Source organism: Equus quagga, chromosome 3 (genome assembly GCF_021613505.1).
Source record: "Equus quagga isolate Etosha38 chromosome 3, UCLA_HA_Equagga_1.0, whole genome shotgun sequence".
Lineage (NCBI taxonomy): Eukaryota > Metazoa > Chordata > Mammalia > Perissodactyla > Equidae > Equus > Equus quagga.
Genome location: NC_060269.1, coordinates 96,541,677 through 96,557,901, shown reverse-complemented (window position 1 = coordinate 96,557,901; position 16,225 = coordinate 96,541,677). Strand labels below are relative to the sequence as shown.

Genomic DNA, 16,225 nt, shown 5'->3' with positions numbered 1-16,225 from the left:
TAAAGCGACCAGCAGTGTGATTCATAGTATATCCTCAAATATAGTCTAAAATTCATTTTAGAGATGAAAATGGGTGTAAAGCTAACTATTTTACTGGTTACACTATTTTAAAGTGTCTGCTTCTCATTGATTTGTATCTGCTAAATATTCAGAACTTGAGTCATTCTCAATTCAAGACGCCTCAATTCAGCTGCCAAAAAATAAATTCCATCTATTTCCCTCCCTCAGATGTAATAGTCTTGAACCCCTACACCAGTGTCCTAGTTTTCCTGCTTCCATGCTTGTCCTCCTAACCATCTATCCTCTACATAGCATTATTATAACACTCTCATGCTTAATTTTCTTTAATGGCTTCCTATTACAATTAGGAAAAAAAAAACCCTCCTTACTCTGGCTTAGATTACATGGTCTAGTTCCTATATCCCCCCTACCCCACCTCTTACCATTTTGCCTTCCATCGTTGACCCAGCTCCACCTCTGCCAGCCTCTTCTCATTACCCTCCAAATTTTTCTAATTTTCCAATTAGCTGGTCCTTCTGGCTGGAGAGCTCCTATGTTCCATGTTAACTCCAGAATGGGTGACTGGGGAACACCTCTAAAGGTGCCACTCAGTTGCTTTTACCATCATCTTATTTTAATGATATGCCCAGCATTTACAACTACTCTTCTCCATTGTCAAGTAAAATAAGCTTGAGGAGACCACTGAACTTGGCGTACTCTCTCATATATCCTCAACGTGAAGAACAGTGTCTGGCACAGGTGCTCTCAATAAACACTTGATAAACATTGTTAAATGGTTTGTCTTCATTAAAACAATGTTTAATAGTATAATGGAAAACACACACATCAAGGTTTATTTATAGGCACCATCTATGGGTTAGATTATAGGAGTTCATTCTTCTGGATTATGTGCATTTTCCATAACGTACACAGCATGTATTTTTTATTGTGGTAAAATACACATAAACTTTACCATTTCCTATACTGTTTTTGAAATAGAAGACACAAGCCAAAAATGCAAACTCTCCTAGATAGGCTGATATTTTCAGGTCTACTTTACATCAAAACCCAAGAGGGTTTCACTAGCACTCCTGCCCCTACCATGAAAGCTTGTTTCTCCTCGTGTTTATTTCTCCAATCATGCAAGAGTGAAACTTCGAATTCTTCTTTGATATCAACTCTGCCTGTCACCAAGACCTGGCCAATTTACCCCCATTAAGTCTTTCAAATTCTTCAGATTTCTAACACCACCACTCTAGTACACTCTGGTACAAGCTAGTACCACCACTCTATATCACAGCTCTTGACGGAAATACTGCAGCATCCTTTTACTTGTTTTATTCATTTCATTACTGAACTCCTTCCATTTGTTTACTCTGTAACCAGAGACACTGTAAAACATAATTACCTCTCCCCCACTTGCCAAAACCTTAGACTTCCCATTGCTCTTGGGATAAAGAGCAACATCCTTAAGGCTAACAAGGTCCTTAATGGTCTGCCCCCAGCTACCTTCTTAAACATGTACGCACTCACTCTCTCCAGTTTCAGTCCTTTTTAACCTGAGAGCAGGGAATCTTGTTTAATTCACCACTTATCAACAGCACATAGAACAGTGTCTGGCACTGAGAAGCTCAACAGTTAATGAACTGAGTGAGCTGGTGGAAGTTAATCAAAATAACATGAACAAGTCTTCTTGCAGCCTGAAAAATGGATAGGAGGAGGGAGACAAAGAGAAAATATTGAGAACAGGTAAGACTTCAAACATTTCTAGGTTAAATAGGTCAGAAAAATAGAGATGTTCATTATTAGAGAGTCAGTTATACATAGTCACTTAGAAAGAGATCACACACTGTTTTGGACTTCTGAATTGTGAATTATCTAGAACTTCAAAAGGGGACATGGCAAAAAGGATTTTAAAAAAAGACGTTAGGAACACAGGATAGGTAGACAGCAGAAATGCAGTTGAGTCAAAAACAGTAACAGCGAATACTTGCTGAGGGCCCACTACATTGTTTTAGGTGCTTTATATATTAACTTCTGGTCATAATCACGCACCTCATTTTGCAAATGAGGAAACAGCAGCACAGAAAAAGGGTAACCACTGACGGTTGGAGTTCCATTCAAGCCCAGGCAGTTTCCAAAGCCCTCCTCTTGACCATTACACTGCATGAAATCCACTGAATGGACAGTATATTGAAGCTAAGGTAGTGCCTGGCCTCACTGGAACCACCCAGAGAAAGTTTGTGGGGAAAGAAGAGACTGAAGACAAAAGTACGGGAGAGGTTATGAGGGGATCAGAGCACGTACAGAAAACAGAAGCAGTTATAAGAATACTATTAATGCCACATAAGTGAAAGCATTCCAAGTCAGCAGCCAGCTTTATCAAAACAGAAATCAGAGACAAAATGATCACTTAATTTGGAAACTAATAGAATAGTAATATTTCTGTAAATCTTTAATTCAGCATTTATAGTATTTTGCCCGGTATTTATTTGGTAATGCTATAAACAGACTTTGTTCTCTGTTAATTCTGAAGCACGTTAAACATAATGTGTATATATATCTACATAAACAGATTTGAAGATTGCAGTCTCTATTTGTCAAAATCACCCAGAAACTTGATTACTTAGGAATTACCTGACTTAATGATAAGTGATTTTAAACAATTATTCTTTATATGAACCTACTGAGATCTATCACAAAGGGAAACTTCTTTGACAATGTAATAGATTATTTGTCCAGTAATTTTAAATAATTTAGAACTGTGGCATCAAATTGATTAAAACAGTCTATTACTAAATAATCAGAAAAGTCAGGAACACAGAAGGAAAAAAAAAAAATCAAGGGTCTTTAGTCATCTGTAGTTAAAATATAAACTATAATGAACAAGTTGTCCTAATTTAAAGGGAAAATATGAACATCTACCCGCTAAATTTTCATTCACTTGCTACAAAGACTATATTACATACCATAATGGACATGAAGAATCTTGTATGGCTAAAATTTTCAAATATTTTGTTCCATAAAAATTTCCTAGACCAAATAATTGGCTCCTTCAAATTTATTTGTGTTCAATACAGTGTGGCATATACATTTTATCCCTCTAAAAAATGTTTTTTCACAGCCAGAGTTATGCACAAATTTGTAAAGACTGATTTAAGGAATCTCCATAAACAGTATTACGAATATATCAGGAAAAAGTGATTTATACCATCCCCTTTAATGAAGGAAGTCTCAAGTTCTGAAATTATATGTGCCTTAGGACTTCATTATATATTCATAAATATGACTACATGATTATTTCTCCTTTAATATTCTTTTAGAGCTTGATAAATATGTTCCAATTTCTGAATGGGTCATGTCCATAACTTCAGACAACCTCAATCTTCCTATCCCCTTTCTCCTTTCCTTCTGAGATGAGGTAGCAATCCTTTGGAAAACTGAACTTTTTAAAAAAATAAATGTTTACTAGCCTGCTTTAGATCATTCTCACCTTCCTATTTATTACCCTGTTCTAACATTCTTTAACTTGTATACCAGCTATCTAACTGAACTGGAATGGATCTGTAACAATGTTCAAGTCTTAATTAAATGTTTTACTTTTTCATACATTAATGACAAGCAGATGGTTATAGAACAATTCCTTATTTTTACTTAGGTTGTATGAAATGCAATTGGGAGAAAATATTTTGGAACACAAACTTATAGATTAAATTAGGGACATAGATATAAAATGCTGCAGACATCAGTAGTTTATTGTTTGTTTAGTCCAAACACATTCAAAATGGAAACTCAAAGAATACTTTCCACCTGAAACAATTAAACTAGATTCTACTAGCATATAATGCTTAACACATTACAGCAATAAAGATGGTAATCCATTGTCTTCTATACCTACTAAAGCCAAGATGGTAAAGCCAATTTGGTTGCAATAGTGTCATTAGGATAGAACATTACCATCAAAAAAAAAAAAAAAAAAAAATCAGCAAATAACAGTAATGGTAGATGAATATTTTTACTCTGGTTCACTGAAAAGGGGACAAAATGTTAAAAGTCCACAGTACTGCAGGTGAACAATCACCATGTAAACTTCTCCATGTGATGTTTTTTAATGTCTTATTCATGGTATGTAAAGACTGAAGCTGAATGGCTCTTCTGCTCTAATTTTCTATTACACTTAACATTTGTCATTGCTTTTGGTGCCAGAACAGTTTTCATGGGCGGCAGGGCAATATGTTGGACTGGAAATTCTCTCTATATATAAAATGGGAAGGAGAAAGAAATAAAGGAGTAGAGGGAAAATATGCTATAAAAAACAAAACACTGACAATAATAAATCACTTATTTGAAAGTAGTTTGAATAAGGGCTTCAAAACTGCAAAGTGATTTTCTGGTAAGAACTTCAAGTACTATACATCAGAAAGTGTAAAAGTGTTTCAAACAGGAAAAAAAAAAATTCTTAAGCCCCCCCCCCCCAAATGGAAACTGAGAAATCTGTGTCCCCAAAATATATGCAATAGTGCAAGACTTTTCCTCAAACATGGAAGACCTCATTCAAGAACCAAAAAAGGACAGATTTAATTTTACTTATATTGCCCAGTACATGAAAAACAGAATATGTGCATCATTTGCTAGTTTACTAAATAGCAAACAGTTCCACAATTCAGAAGCAGTCTGCTACTATGTCAAGTGCATTTTTTGTTTGTTTTTACTACGATAGAATGGAGAAGTCTTCCATGCTAACAAGCAGCTTTAAGTGGTCACACTTATTTACCCCACTCCTAGCCTGAAACATCAGAAACTGGCATGTACTGAATGCTCCAGGAATAAAATTGGATATCCTTTGTCATACTTGCGGTTTACTGGAACTTGCTATAAAGACAGACAATCCAGCAGCTACAAACTTTGCTCACAGAATTGTTTAAGAGATTCATGTAAAAATAAAAGATGTCGTCCCAGACTTAAATTCAGAGCCACTCGGGTGCTGACATCAGTTCAAGAATTGTGCAAAACGAATGACAGTTCCCTGCCCCCCAAATAGAAAATGCAAACACTTAAGAGCTGCTGTTCTTTTCTCTGAAAATTGCAGTATCCTCACTTCCAGGTTTACTTGCCTTTACAGAATCTGACTGCTTTTAAAATGTTACTAAAAACGTACACCAAGTTGACTGACTTTTCCAAGCACCTCTGAAGTGATAACACTTCAACGTTCACATTCATGCTAAGAGAAAAGTCAACAAGAGATTTACTCAAAAAACTGACTTCCTCTTTCTCTCTCCCTCCCAAACACACAAGACTCCGTCCCACAAGGAACACAAAGTTGTTAACTGAAGAACAAGATAAATAATATGCTAGTCAATTTTACCGATTTTAAAGATACTGCAATTTTTATGCACTTCAATGATTTTTCAACATTTTGCAGCTGTTTGGCTTTGCAGCACAGCAATTCATACACTATACTGTACAAAATTACCAGCAAGACTGGAATGATGTATTAATAGAAGGCACCATCATGCTTATTACATTACCAGAGAACAAAAATACAGTAAAGACAATTTTCACTGTACACAGCTTAAAGAAAGGAAAAAGGGGAGGAGGAGTGTGTTGAGCAGCCAGCCATCCCTGTACTGTAGAGGGGCAGGTAGAAAAACCTTAGATATGGAGCTACTAAATCTGGTCTAATATTCAAGACCATAGCATCTGAAGTTCTGATTTTTGTTATTTAGTTCATAACTAAATGATTTCCTTCTGGAATATACTTGTAGTCTTGTTAAGGTTTATGTGTATACACGCTGGTCACAGCAAGCAGATAAAATGCCCTCATCATTTCACAAACTATTCTCTACCGGAAAAAAAGATGAAAGATTTTTTTCCCCTGTTGCCTCTTGTTGCAGATGTCAATATTAATGAGTTCAGAGTACCCATTAGTGCATTTTGATGAGTGCATAACAAGTTTCTGTTGGTTTGGATTTTTGGGGGGAGCCAAGAAAAAAGGCAAGATTCTCCAATTGCACAAATTGCACTATTTGTGTTTCCAACATTAACAGGCAGAAACAGTAACACTTAAACAAAATGTGCAGCAGAGGATTTTTTGACTCATAGGACCTGAATTCAGTTGGGCATGTCCTTTTAAGTTCATTTTGCTGTAGACAGTTTAAGATATGGTCATTTCTCAGTCCTTAATTCTCCAAGTCTAGATTTATAAATTAACAATGTGAATCCTGTTGTGAAACTGGGGAAATAATGTCCACCTCAATTTAACTGGTAACCAAAAGATGCTTTTCACATCAAAGAAATGATCAAAAAGGCTGTGTCACATTCCAAAGCCAAAAAAAATTAACAAGAATGCAAACACGATGAATAATGTACCACTGCCGAGACTTTGCCAACAGTGGAGCTTCAGCGACGCTGTCCTGTGAAGCGGCCTTCCATTTGCCCGGTTCCTCTTCCAGAGCCAAGTTTCTGTGCCATGCCACCTCTTGGAGGAGGTCCTCTTCCATCCCGGTCACGCATCATTCCACCACCCACTATTCCACGTGGACCTCCAGGACCTCGATCATTGCGCCTAATATCCCTGCGATCATCACCACCACCTCTGGTTTCTCGCTCTCTTGCAGCTCTTGTTTTTTTCTCTTCCACATTTAAACGTACTTCCCCTCGAAACATAATTGGCTTTAAAAGTGGAGAGAGAGATTTACACCGGCAGATTAGACAGCAATAATAATCTATTACCTTGCATACATTAAGAAGTATGAAAATCCTAAGAAACAAAAAAAACTTTCATGCAATTCTTAATATGCAATCTACTCCAACCTTCTTTACCAGAATAAATAAATTTAAAATGATCCGCATCTCAGACTTTAATACTACTAACAAATCTTTATTCTTTGCATAAATACCATTTCATAGTGAACTATTTTTATCTTTACCATTTAAAAAAGGTTTTCTACGGTTTTAAAATGCACCAAATTACTATTATATGCAACAAGAATAATAAAGTCTTGAATTATGTTCTTTGAATCACTTACTTTTGCAATTAAGATTCTCTGAACTGGTTCAGAGTCATCAAAAACCACAAAACCAAAATTTGGAAGCTTTCCCCCAACACCCTTGGTATTGATGCGAAGTTCCACAACGTTTCCAAAACCTGTGAAAACATACATTACACCAAGGTTAAATATTTTAACAGAATACTTTGTGGCTTTAATTGTTCAGGATAAATAACCTTAATTTCCTTGATCCATTTCAAAATAAAAGTTGCAAGCTGCTACATCCAGTGACAACGAAGATACATTCACTCATATAGGTTGTTCATAAAAGATGCTAACAACTAGCCTATCTGCTTGTTTTGTTACCCTTCTGCAGCTTTATCTGTCGTTTCAGAGGAAAGTCAGGGCATAGTTTTAGAAAGACAGGATATTTTCTATTTCTGACTTGTATTTGCCAAATGAAGCCCATCTCCAAATTTAAGACCTATTCATCCAGCTTTCTTCTAACCTCTACAAAACCAGGCCAGTCAACACTAAGTACAGTCCCTAGGAAACATTTGATATAACCTTCTACTCCCTTCTGGTCAATTAAGGTGACTGGTACCTGAAGACATACACAGTATATAGAGAGAGAAACGTTAAAAAAAATTCTAGTTACTCTATGAAAAAAAGCTCTATTCTCCTCCTGCTTAATTTTACAACAAAGCAAAATAAATCACGTACTCATGAAGAACTCTTTCAGTTCATTTTCATCAATATCATGTGGCAAGTTACCGACAAAAAGTTGATGACTGTCTGGATAGCGAATTATTCTACGGTTGTCAGATTCATTCTGTTCAATATCTCCTCTGCCTAAGAAAGGAATAAAGCAGCTATTAAAGTTGACATCATCATATAAAAACTAGTTTAAAGCAATAAAGGTAAAAATCACTTAATACTGATACTCCTGTTTTAGTTTAATAAGATAGCAAGCTCCTTGAACAGAGGTAGAAGTGCCTAATATTAGTTCATTAGTTAGAAAACGACATAATCCCAAAGTGTAGAAAGAGGGTACTGACTAGACTGCTAGGTCCCTTCTTCCAGATCTACTGGTCTGATTATATGAAAGTCAAATATTAGTGGTACAAGAATTCCTCCTTAAACCAAACTCTCGCCGTCTACCCAGGAACCAAACACATCTCAGATAGAGTGCTATTTTTGTACTAAATATTTGTTTAGTATTTTTTTGGGAAGACTTGCCCAGTGCTAACATCTGTTGCCAACCTTCTTCTTTTTCCTCCTCCCCAAAGCCCCAGTACACAGTTGCAGGTCATTCCCGTTCTTCTATGTGGGATGCCGCCACAGCATGGCTTGACGAGCGGTGTGCAGGTCTGCATCCAGGATCTAAACTGGCAAACCCTGGGCTGCTGAAGCAGAGCGTGCCAACTTAACCACTTGGCCACGGGGTAAGCCCCTGTTTAGTATTTTGAAATTCACCAATTATTAAATCTTTGGTTGTACGAAATTAAAGGCCTAAGTAAATTTAATAGTAATAATATCTCACTTGTATAGCCTTTCTACATAATAGGGTGCTCACATACATCGATATAAAATATTATTTGATCCTCCCAATAATGTAAATAAGACAGCAAGGCATATAAGTAAGGTGTCACACAAGAAAAATCTGTGTAGGGGCCAGCCTGGTGGCACAGTGGTTAAGTTCACACATTCCACTTCAGCAGCCCAGGGTTTGCCGGTTTGGATCCTGGGTGCAGACATGGCACCACCTGGCAAGCCATGCTGTGGTAGGCACCCCACATACAAAGCAGAGGAAGATGGGCACAGATGTTAGCTCAGGGCCAGTCTTCCTCAAAAAAAGAGGAAAGAAAGAAAAGAAAAAGAAAAATTTGTGTAGTAACTGAACAGCGTTAAGAGAAGCTCATAATTTAAGGGTCTCATTCAAGATCATAAACTCAGTTACTGGCAGAGCTAGGATGAACCCCAGTACCCATGACTTCTGGTTTAGTAACATATCACTTATTTCACCTTTGTGGGAAAAATTACATTTTCTAAATTTGATGTATACTATCTCCTACCTCCTCCCAAAAGCAATCTGAACATACTTCCAGAATTCAAACAAATGCTACAACATATTAGCTAACAATGTAAACAACTCAAAAATCATGGCGACTTACTTAACACCTAACACAATCAAAATAAAAAGAATCAGGGTGTGCTTATTGTTTATCTGTGAAGAGATAAGAGGGCTAAGTAAGAGAGTAGGTTATTGGCAGCTGGGTTTTGAATTCTTAGAATCAGTGACAATAACCAAATAAAATTTGTCTCAAAATTCTCCTACACCTTCAAAATACTTGTCTCTATGGCATGTCAACTAATATCCCCTAAAAGTTAGTTGTTTTGCCCCAGACTATATTTTAGCAGGTTAAACCTTTAAGAAATTTGGTACTAAAACAGTCTGTGTATAAAACACATTATAGTTTGGTTTTTCTTTTAAATTCAGTCTTTTCTAACTCTTCAAGTGTTAAAGGTTACAGAGGGGACTCACTCACCTGGTCTTGGTCCTCTGGGAGGGAAACCAGGTCGTTCTCTAGGTCGTTGTTCACGAACACGAGGTGGCTGAGACTGAACTTCTGGTTTAGCTTCAACTCTCGGCTAAAATACAAGGGAAAAGACACCTTATAAAGAAACACATTCCACAGGAGAAAAACCAACTAAAGCAACTACCAACAAGCTACTAGCAGGCATGGTCGTACTTTTAAGTTTATAATGTTTTTAACATACTATCCTATGTATGTGAAAAATAAATTTTTATAAAGATATTCTGTACCAATCTAGGACTGTAGGGTAAGTTTTGTTTTCCCACTCAAGGCTATATAACTCACAAAAAGCTGCTTTATACAAGCACATTTTTTCAATAAAATTACATCCACATTGAGATGGCCTAAAAGGTACTGCTGGAAAAATGCAAGATGAGCCACTCCATGTAAATACATATACAAAATAAAAAGCCACCTTTATCTTATAAAGACAAGACTGTATGACACATACTTTCTATCTAGCTTGGTGCCCTTCAAAAGTAATATTGCTCAGCAATATCTTCTAAACTCTACCCCATAAATACATCTTAAAAATCATTATTTTGATAGTGCAAGACATACAATTTAGCTTACTCTACCACCTAAAAATACCTTTAAGTTAAAATGCACATAAAAAAACATGATAGGAATGAGTATATATCATCTCAAATAGTCAGAAGTCCTTGAGCTCCCTATTGTTCTTCCTTAAGGGAAAGATGTGCATTTATTTAAGAACTGACCCCAATAATTCTCCTTAACTGCTTCTTGCAGGATAGTGGGGGGAGTAACAGGACATATTAAGATGTCTTCCAAAAGTTTATGCTAACTGCTGAATTAAACACATAAAATTACAGTAACTATTTTTAAAACAAAACAAATCTGCACCAGCCATTACCTTTTCCTTAATACAATGGCATTTTCAGTATTCCCAACCTCTTTAGGCTGTCCATTGCCCAAATATTTATGGTCCAAGGAAGAAACAAAATACATGCACCTTCAAAGGATGCTGAAACACTCAGCAGGATATGAAGAACATGTCCTCAAATCAGAAAGCTAGTAATGTCAGTCTTGTCTTAATGGCTGATCATCTCTGAGGACCTCAGTCCAGGCAGTAGCTCAAACTCTTTCATCATTTAGATAATTGAGATATTATAATTTGCAAAGACAAATTTTGATACAAAGAGTTACAATCCTTTCAAAAATGACAATTCATTATAAATGATTTTACCCACTGTAACTAAAAGGTATATTAATTCCTATGCTAGCAGTTTTTAACAGATATGCCTGTCTCTTCCTAAACTGTCTTCTTCCATGTGGAATTCCCATTTTCCTCAAGATGAAGTTGCTTCCTATGTTCTAGAATTTTGCTAGTTAAAGAATATAAAAATTTCAAGCCTCTTCAGTTTTTCCATTTATATGTTATTTATTCCTATAAGGACTATATCTTAATTCATTTCTATACCACCCAAAGAACCAGGCACAGTGCCAACAGAGATGTTCAGTAATTATTGGTTCATTTAAAATTAAATCACATTTCTAGTTCTCTAACCAAAAACACGTAGAAGAATGTTCTACGCCTGACAAAAGGACCTAAGTTACAGCCCTGACACCAATGCTATCTGTATTTGGAGTTTTAACACTACATGATAATTTGACCCAAAATGTGATGCCTGAAAAAGGCAGGTATGTAGAAATTTCAACTAAGGGGGCCTAAAAACACAACTTACTTCACTAGTATTACAAAACAGAATTAAAGAATAGATGTACTTTAACAAAGTTTGATGAAGCTAGTGCATATAGGAAATTAACATAAACAGCCATTGTACCTTTTAATTTAAAAATCTTACAAAAGCCTCATTCAATCCAAACGTTATCAAAGAACTTGAGATGCCATGGCGGACTGATTCAAATTCTTTTCAAAACAGATTACCGACACGAAAATAACTACAAGTGGCAAAATAGAAAAGTTCTTCACTATCCTTAAAGGACTTAAAACGAAAAAAAAATTAAATAATTTACATCTTACAAATAATTCATACACTGATTTAGTAACCTTTTAGTAGATGATACCAATGTAATAAAAATGACCAAAAATATAATATTCCTTTCAGTAACTGATTAATATACGTCAACTAAGCCAGCTGTGCACTCATAATTCTTCAGGTGCAATTTCATGATTGAAACTATTTACTCCAATGAGACAAAATGGCTAATATACCACATTGAGGCCTTCAAATTAATTCTATGCAACAGAAAGTATGCTCAACGTGACAAATCCCAGAAACGAAGATCAAACAGAATATGAAATAAAAATAAAACCATCAAATCAAGTCAACACGGCAGATAAAACCACAATTAATAAAGTCCTTCAACTGAACATAAGCTACTGGATAAACTAATCAATTTCCAGACAAAATCTTTTCACCAAGAAATTAACTTACTTACTTCTAAATTAATGCCTACTAATACCCTAGAAATTAGACTTATTTCTCCTATTAATAATCTATGCTAGAAGTGTTAAGAAAATGGATACTACACCAAAGTCAACGAAATGAAATTGAAATGTTTATTAAATCAAGCGGGGAAATGATGAATCCATTCTAAATACAGCCTAAAGAGACGAGAAAGTTCTTTTAAAGTTTACATTATAAACATTTGAAAATTTTGTTTTAATAAGGGTGTGGGTTGGGAAATACAATCTAGTCTCCTACAACTGAAAACCATAACTTCAAAAATTTTTTTAAAAAGTTTGTTTTTTCCTGAGCAAGAGATTAGGATTTAATGTAACGTAATTTAGAAATGCCTTAAACATACATAGTAGTAGTATTCTTTGATGTAAACAGAGACACATTCCCCTCCAGAGGGCTAAAGAAACCTACGGGTTTGTATGAGTCACATATGGATTCTGGTGTCTAATTGCACAAATTCCAAGTCCAGCCCTACTACTTACATAGCTGTCTGCCCTACTACTTAAATAGCTGTCCAACCTTAGGTGAGGTACTCTAGGCCTCCATGAACCTATCTGTGAAATGGGAATAATGATAGTAACCACCCTCACACAGTGGTTGTGAGGATTATATGAGAATGAATATCAAGTGCTTTACACAATGCCTGGCACATACTGAAGTCATAATAAGCATTAGCTATTTTAACTTTTTAACTTATTTATTTATTTTTTTTGAGGAAGATTAGCCCTGAGCTAACATCCATGTCCATCTTCCTCTACTTTATATATATGTGGGATGCCTGCCAGAGCATGGCTTGCCAAGCAGTGCCATGTCCGCACCCGGGATCTGAACCAGCGAACCCCGGGCTGCCGAAGCGGAACATGCGCACTTAACCACTGCACCAGTGGGCCAGCCCTAATATTTTAACTAGCAGTCAGTTTAAAATAAATGTAGACAACTCTGTGAAATGAACTAACAGTCCAAAGGATTCCAAATGTAAATGTAATAAGAAATCAAGCATTTCAAAAGAAAATCCAGAAGTCACTTATGAGGTCTTCAGATGGGCTGAATTAATCAATATTTAGCAAATTAATTCGCTTCATTAAGACAGAATTCTGGTTTGTAATGTGAGGTAATCATTCAACATTTCCTCAATATCTAACTGAAAAAAACAGGTATCATGAGGCCACGTATCTTACTATTACGTAGCTGATAATGTGTACCAACACCAGAAAAACTATCATAATTACTACCCATGTTTAAAACCTAAAAGTTTCACTGTTTAGAGCATATAAGAGGTGTATACAGATAATTTTATGTGCACTAAAAATTTTAAACATAAATTTTCTAATGAAGTTTGATGCAAAATACAGGGGAAAAAATTAGACACCCTTTAACTATGCCTATAAATTTAGAGTTTAGTTAATTCTCAATTATACCTAATAAACATATTAGGTAGCCAGTGTCCTATTTTCAATGTTTTTGAAAGCTCTGAAATGGGTAAGATGACAAACAGACAAAAAGCAGAATACTAGAATGATCAGTTAAGGCGAACACTACAGTCATAAGTTGGTACAGGCTTCAATTAAACAGTGTGAACCACTTATAGACTGAGAGCTAAGGCAGTGTATGTTTTAAAGCTTTGTATTTTTTTAAATCAATGATCCTTTATAACGCCACACTACTTTGTGCCTTTCCAAATTAGTTCCCTAAGGTGTTTTTGCTAAATAAAATTTCTAACTTTTCAAAAAAGAACATTTTTTTTTGTTATTTTAAGAAGCCTTTTAAATGACAGTTATATATTGGTGAAACCAACTTAATCTGTATTCCACACACCCAAACCCCAAATACCACCTATGTAGATGATGAATGGAGATTTGGCACTTAAAATGTGTGTAGTGACATTTAATACCATTTTCTTGGTATATTTAAATCCATAATTTCTGATTGACTCATTTAAAAAAGTTTAAAGATAAAGCAATTGGCAATGTAACAAGGATACAATCCAATGTGTTCACAGATTGGTTACCTGTGAGACTGGTGCTTTAACATGGGGTGGAATTCCAGAGGAAGAAACAGTACCACTAGGAGGCAGGTTTTTACTGGTCACTGAAGCCCAGGAGAAAGCCTGCAGGAAATGCAACAAACCTAGACTACTAATCACGGAAAACCACCAACATTCCTATAGGGAAACTTCCAAATATATATATTCTTTTCATTTCTAAACTATTGCTCTACATTAGAGGACTCCTAAAAGAAAGGCACACACACACATGCCAGTCTATGTGCCAACTTTCAAAATCTCATTAGGCAAGATTGTTTGACTCTTTCATCTGAACTACTAAATAAATCCACGAGCTTTATGCTCTAAGTAGATGAGCAAGTGGCAAACAAAACCACTAACAACTACACATGCTAGAAAACTAAGAGCCTAATAGAACCAATTTCTTTCCCCCTTTGGGGGAAACTGGGTGTGTGATGGTGTTAAGGGGAGAGGGGAAGGATAGGAAAGAAGAGAGAACTAGCTGGAAACTTTAACAGACATTCACAAATTGAACAAGGAAATCTCCTCCTCTCACTACTCAAATACACTTTAACCTTCTACTTTACAGAAAGATAAAAGATGTTTTAGGTAGGCTTAAATGATACACTATGGGTGTCACTCATCTTTCCAAGATAGTCTAATTGGTGTAGTAAGGAAACTGTTTCCATTTAAACCAGAAATAACAGGTATCTGTTCTTTTAATACAAGGCCAACTTGCTTAAGTTGGGAAATTGCATGACTCCTGTTGCATCTGTGTGCAGAGGACTCAATACAAAATGAAAGAGCAACTCTCAGTTTTATACATGGACTCAAATAATTTCACATAAGATACTAAACACCGCATACAGACAAGGATTTACCTTAAATTTCACTCTTAGGGGTATTTTCTTTGTGTGTGTGTGGGGGAGGGAATACAATGAAATTCCTCAGGATTACAAAAAACCCCACAGCTTCTTCCATATACATAAAAAAAGCATAGTTTACTATATTAAACAATTGAATATAACAGAACAAAGATCATGCTTCATTAATGGCACCAAATATTAAAGTGTGGTGTTACAGGTCTAAAGAGTTCCTCTGATCTAACCTTTGGTGGTTCTTGTGGCAGAGAAACAGGTTCAGCTGGAGGAGGAGAAGTAGACTTTTCCTCTAATTCTTCTAAGTTCTTCTCCTCCACTTGTGGTTTCAACTCTTCAGTCTTTGTTTCAGATTCTGGCTCAGGTTCAGGTTCATGAGAGGATTCTTCTAAAGGCTCCTCTATGCCATTACTACAATAAAGTATTTTGTTCATTTTTCAGTATGAGCGAAATGATCAGTTCAAATAAAATTCAGTACTTCTCTAATCCAACAGGCATAACTAGTAATAAGCTATTTTGAAGCCAAGTCCAATAAGAACTAGAAGGCAGAAGGGAATAATACTCTCAAGAAGCAGCATTTCCTTAAGCCCACAATTTTAAAACTGGAACACTATAAAAATGTTTACTTTATTACTAACTATAAACAAGCTTCATATTTATAAAAATAAAATATTCACTCTCTATGTTGTCCCAAACACTTTGCATTATTCACTAAGTGATTACTGTCTTGGGCCAAACCATGTCCAATTTTTGAATAAAACAATTCTTTCCAAATTTCTTGGATATACATAGTAAGTACTCAAATACTGGCCTGATAGGTAGCTTTATCAAAAATTTACTTCCAGTAATAATTCTAGGAACAAGAACCACTGTACAGGTACATTATAGTTTAGACCAAAGCTGGCCTTGCCCATCTTATTCTTACGTCACAGGGTGAGCTTCGTAGTAGCCACTGTTAGCATTTTCTTGCACAGGTTCTGGAGATGGTTGCCTTTCTTCTTGTTCCTCTTCTACTTCATCTTCTGATTCTGACAATACATAATACACCACAACTCTTTTTAAGAGGCTTAACAAATAATTCGATAGACATATTTTTAATATTTAAGGAAGTGATATGGTAGTAAAAACAAATTGGTCTATTTCTTCAAAGGCATTCAACTGCAATATTTCCCTGTTCTCTTAAAAAACTGAAGAGCAAGATAAAGTTTGGTACTTACTCTATTTTAAAAAAGGTCTATTAGTAAGAAAAGAATAGAAAATAAATGATATTAAACCCCTAACTCAGTTTCTTTGTCACATCTATTCAATAGAA

The 16,225-nt window shown here is 35.6% G+C and overlaps 1 protein-coding gene across 2 annotated transcripts in view; it reads right to left on the bottom strand.

The window, feature by feature from the left end:
- Positions 1-3,734: 3,734 nt before the first annotated feature.
- The window catches only part of G3BP2 (G3BP stress granule assembly factor 2), a 33,458-nt gene continuing 20,967 nt past the window's right edge, over positions 3,735-16,225 (bottom strand). The window contains exons 6-12 of one of the 2 annotated variants that reach the window (XM_046657178.1): positions 15,839-15,941; positions 15,144-15,324; positions 14,042-14,140; positions 9,539-9,641; positions 7,713-7,841; positions 7,029-7,147; positions 3,735-6,672 (exon numbers count right to left, since the gene is read on the bottom strand). In XM_046657178.1, the coding sequence (XP_046513134.1) occupies positions 6,400-6,672; positions 7,029-7,147; positions 7,713-7,841; positions 9,539-9,641; positions 14,042-14,140; positions 15,144-15,324; positions 15,839-15,941 (1,007 nt within the window). In that variant the 3' untranslated portion in view covers positions 3,735-6,399. The remainder of the gene's footprint in view (positions 6,673-7,028; positions 7,148-7,712; positions 7,842-9,538; positions 9,642-14,041; positions 14,141-15,143; positions 15,325-15,838; positions 15,942-16,225) is intronic. The other variant, XM_046657179.1, reaches the window with a different exon arrangement.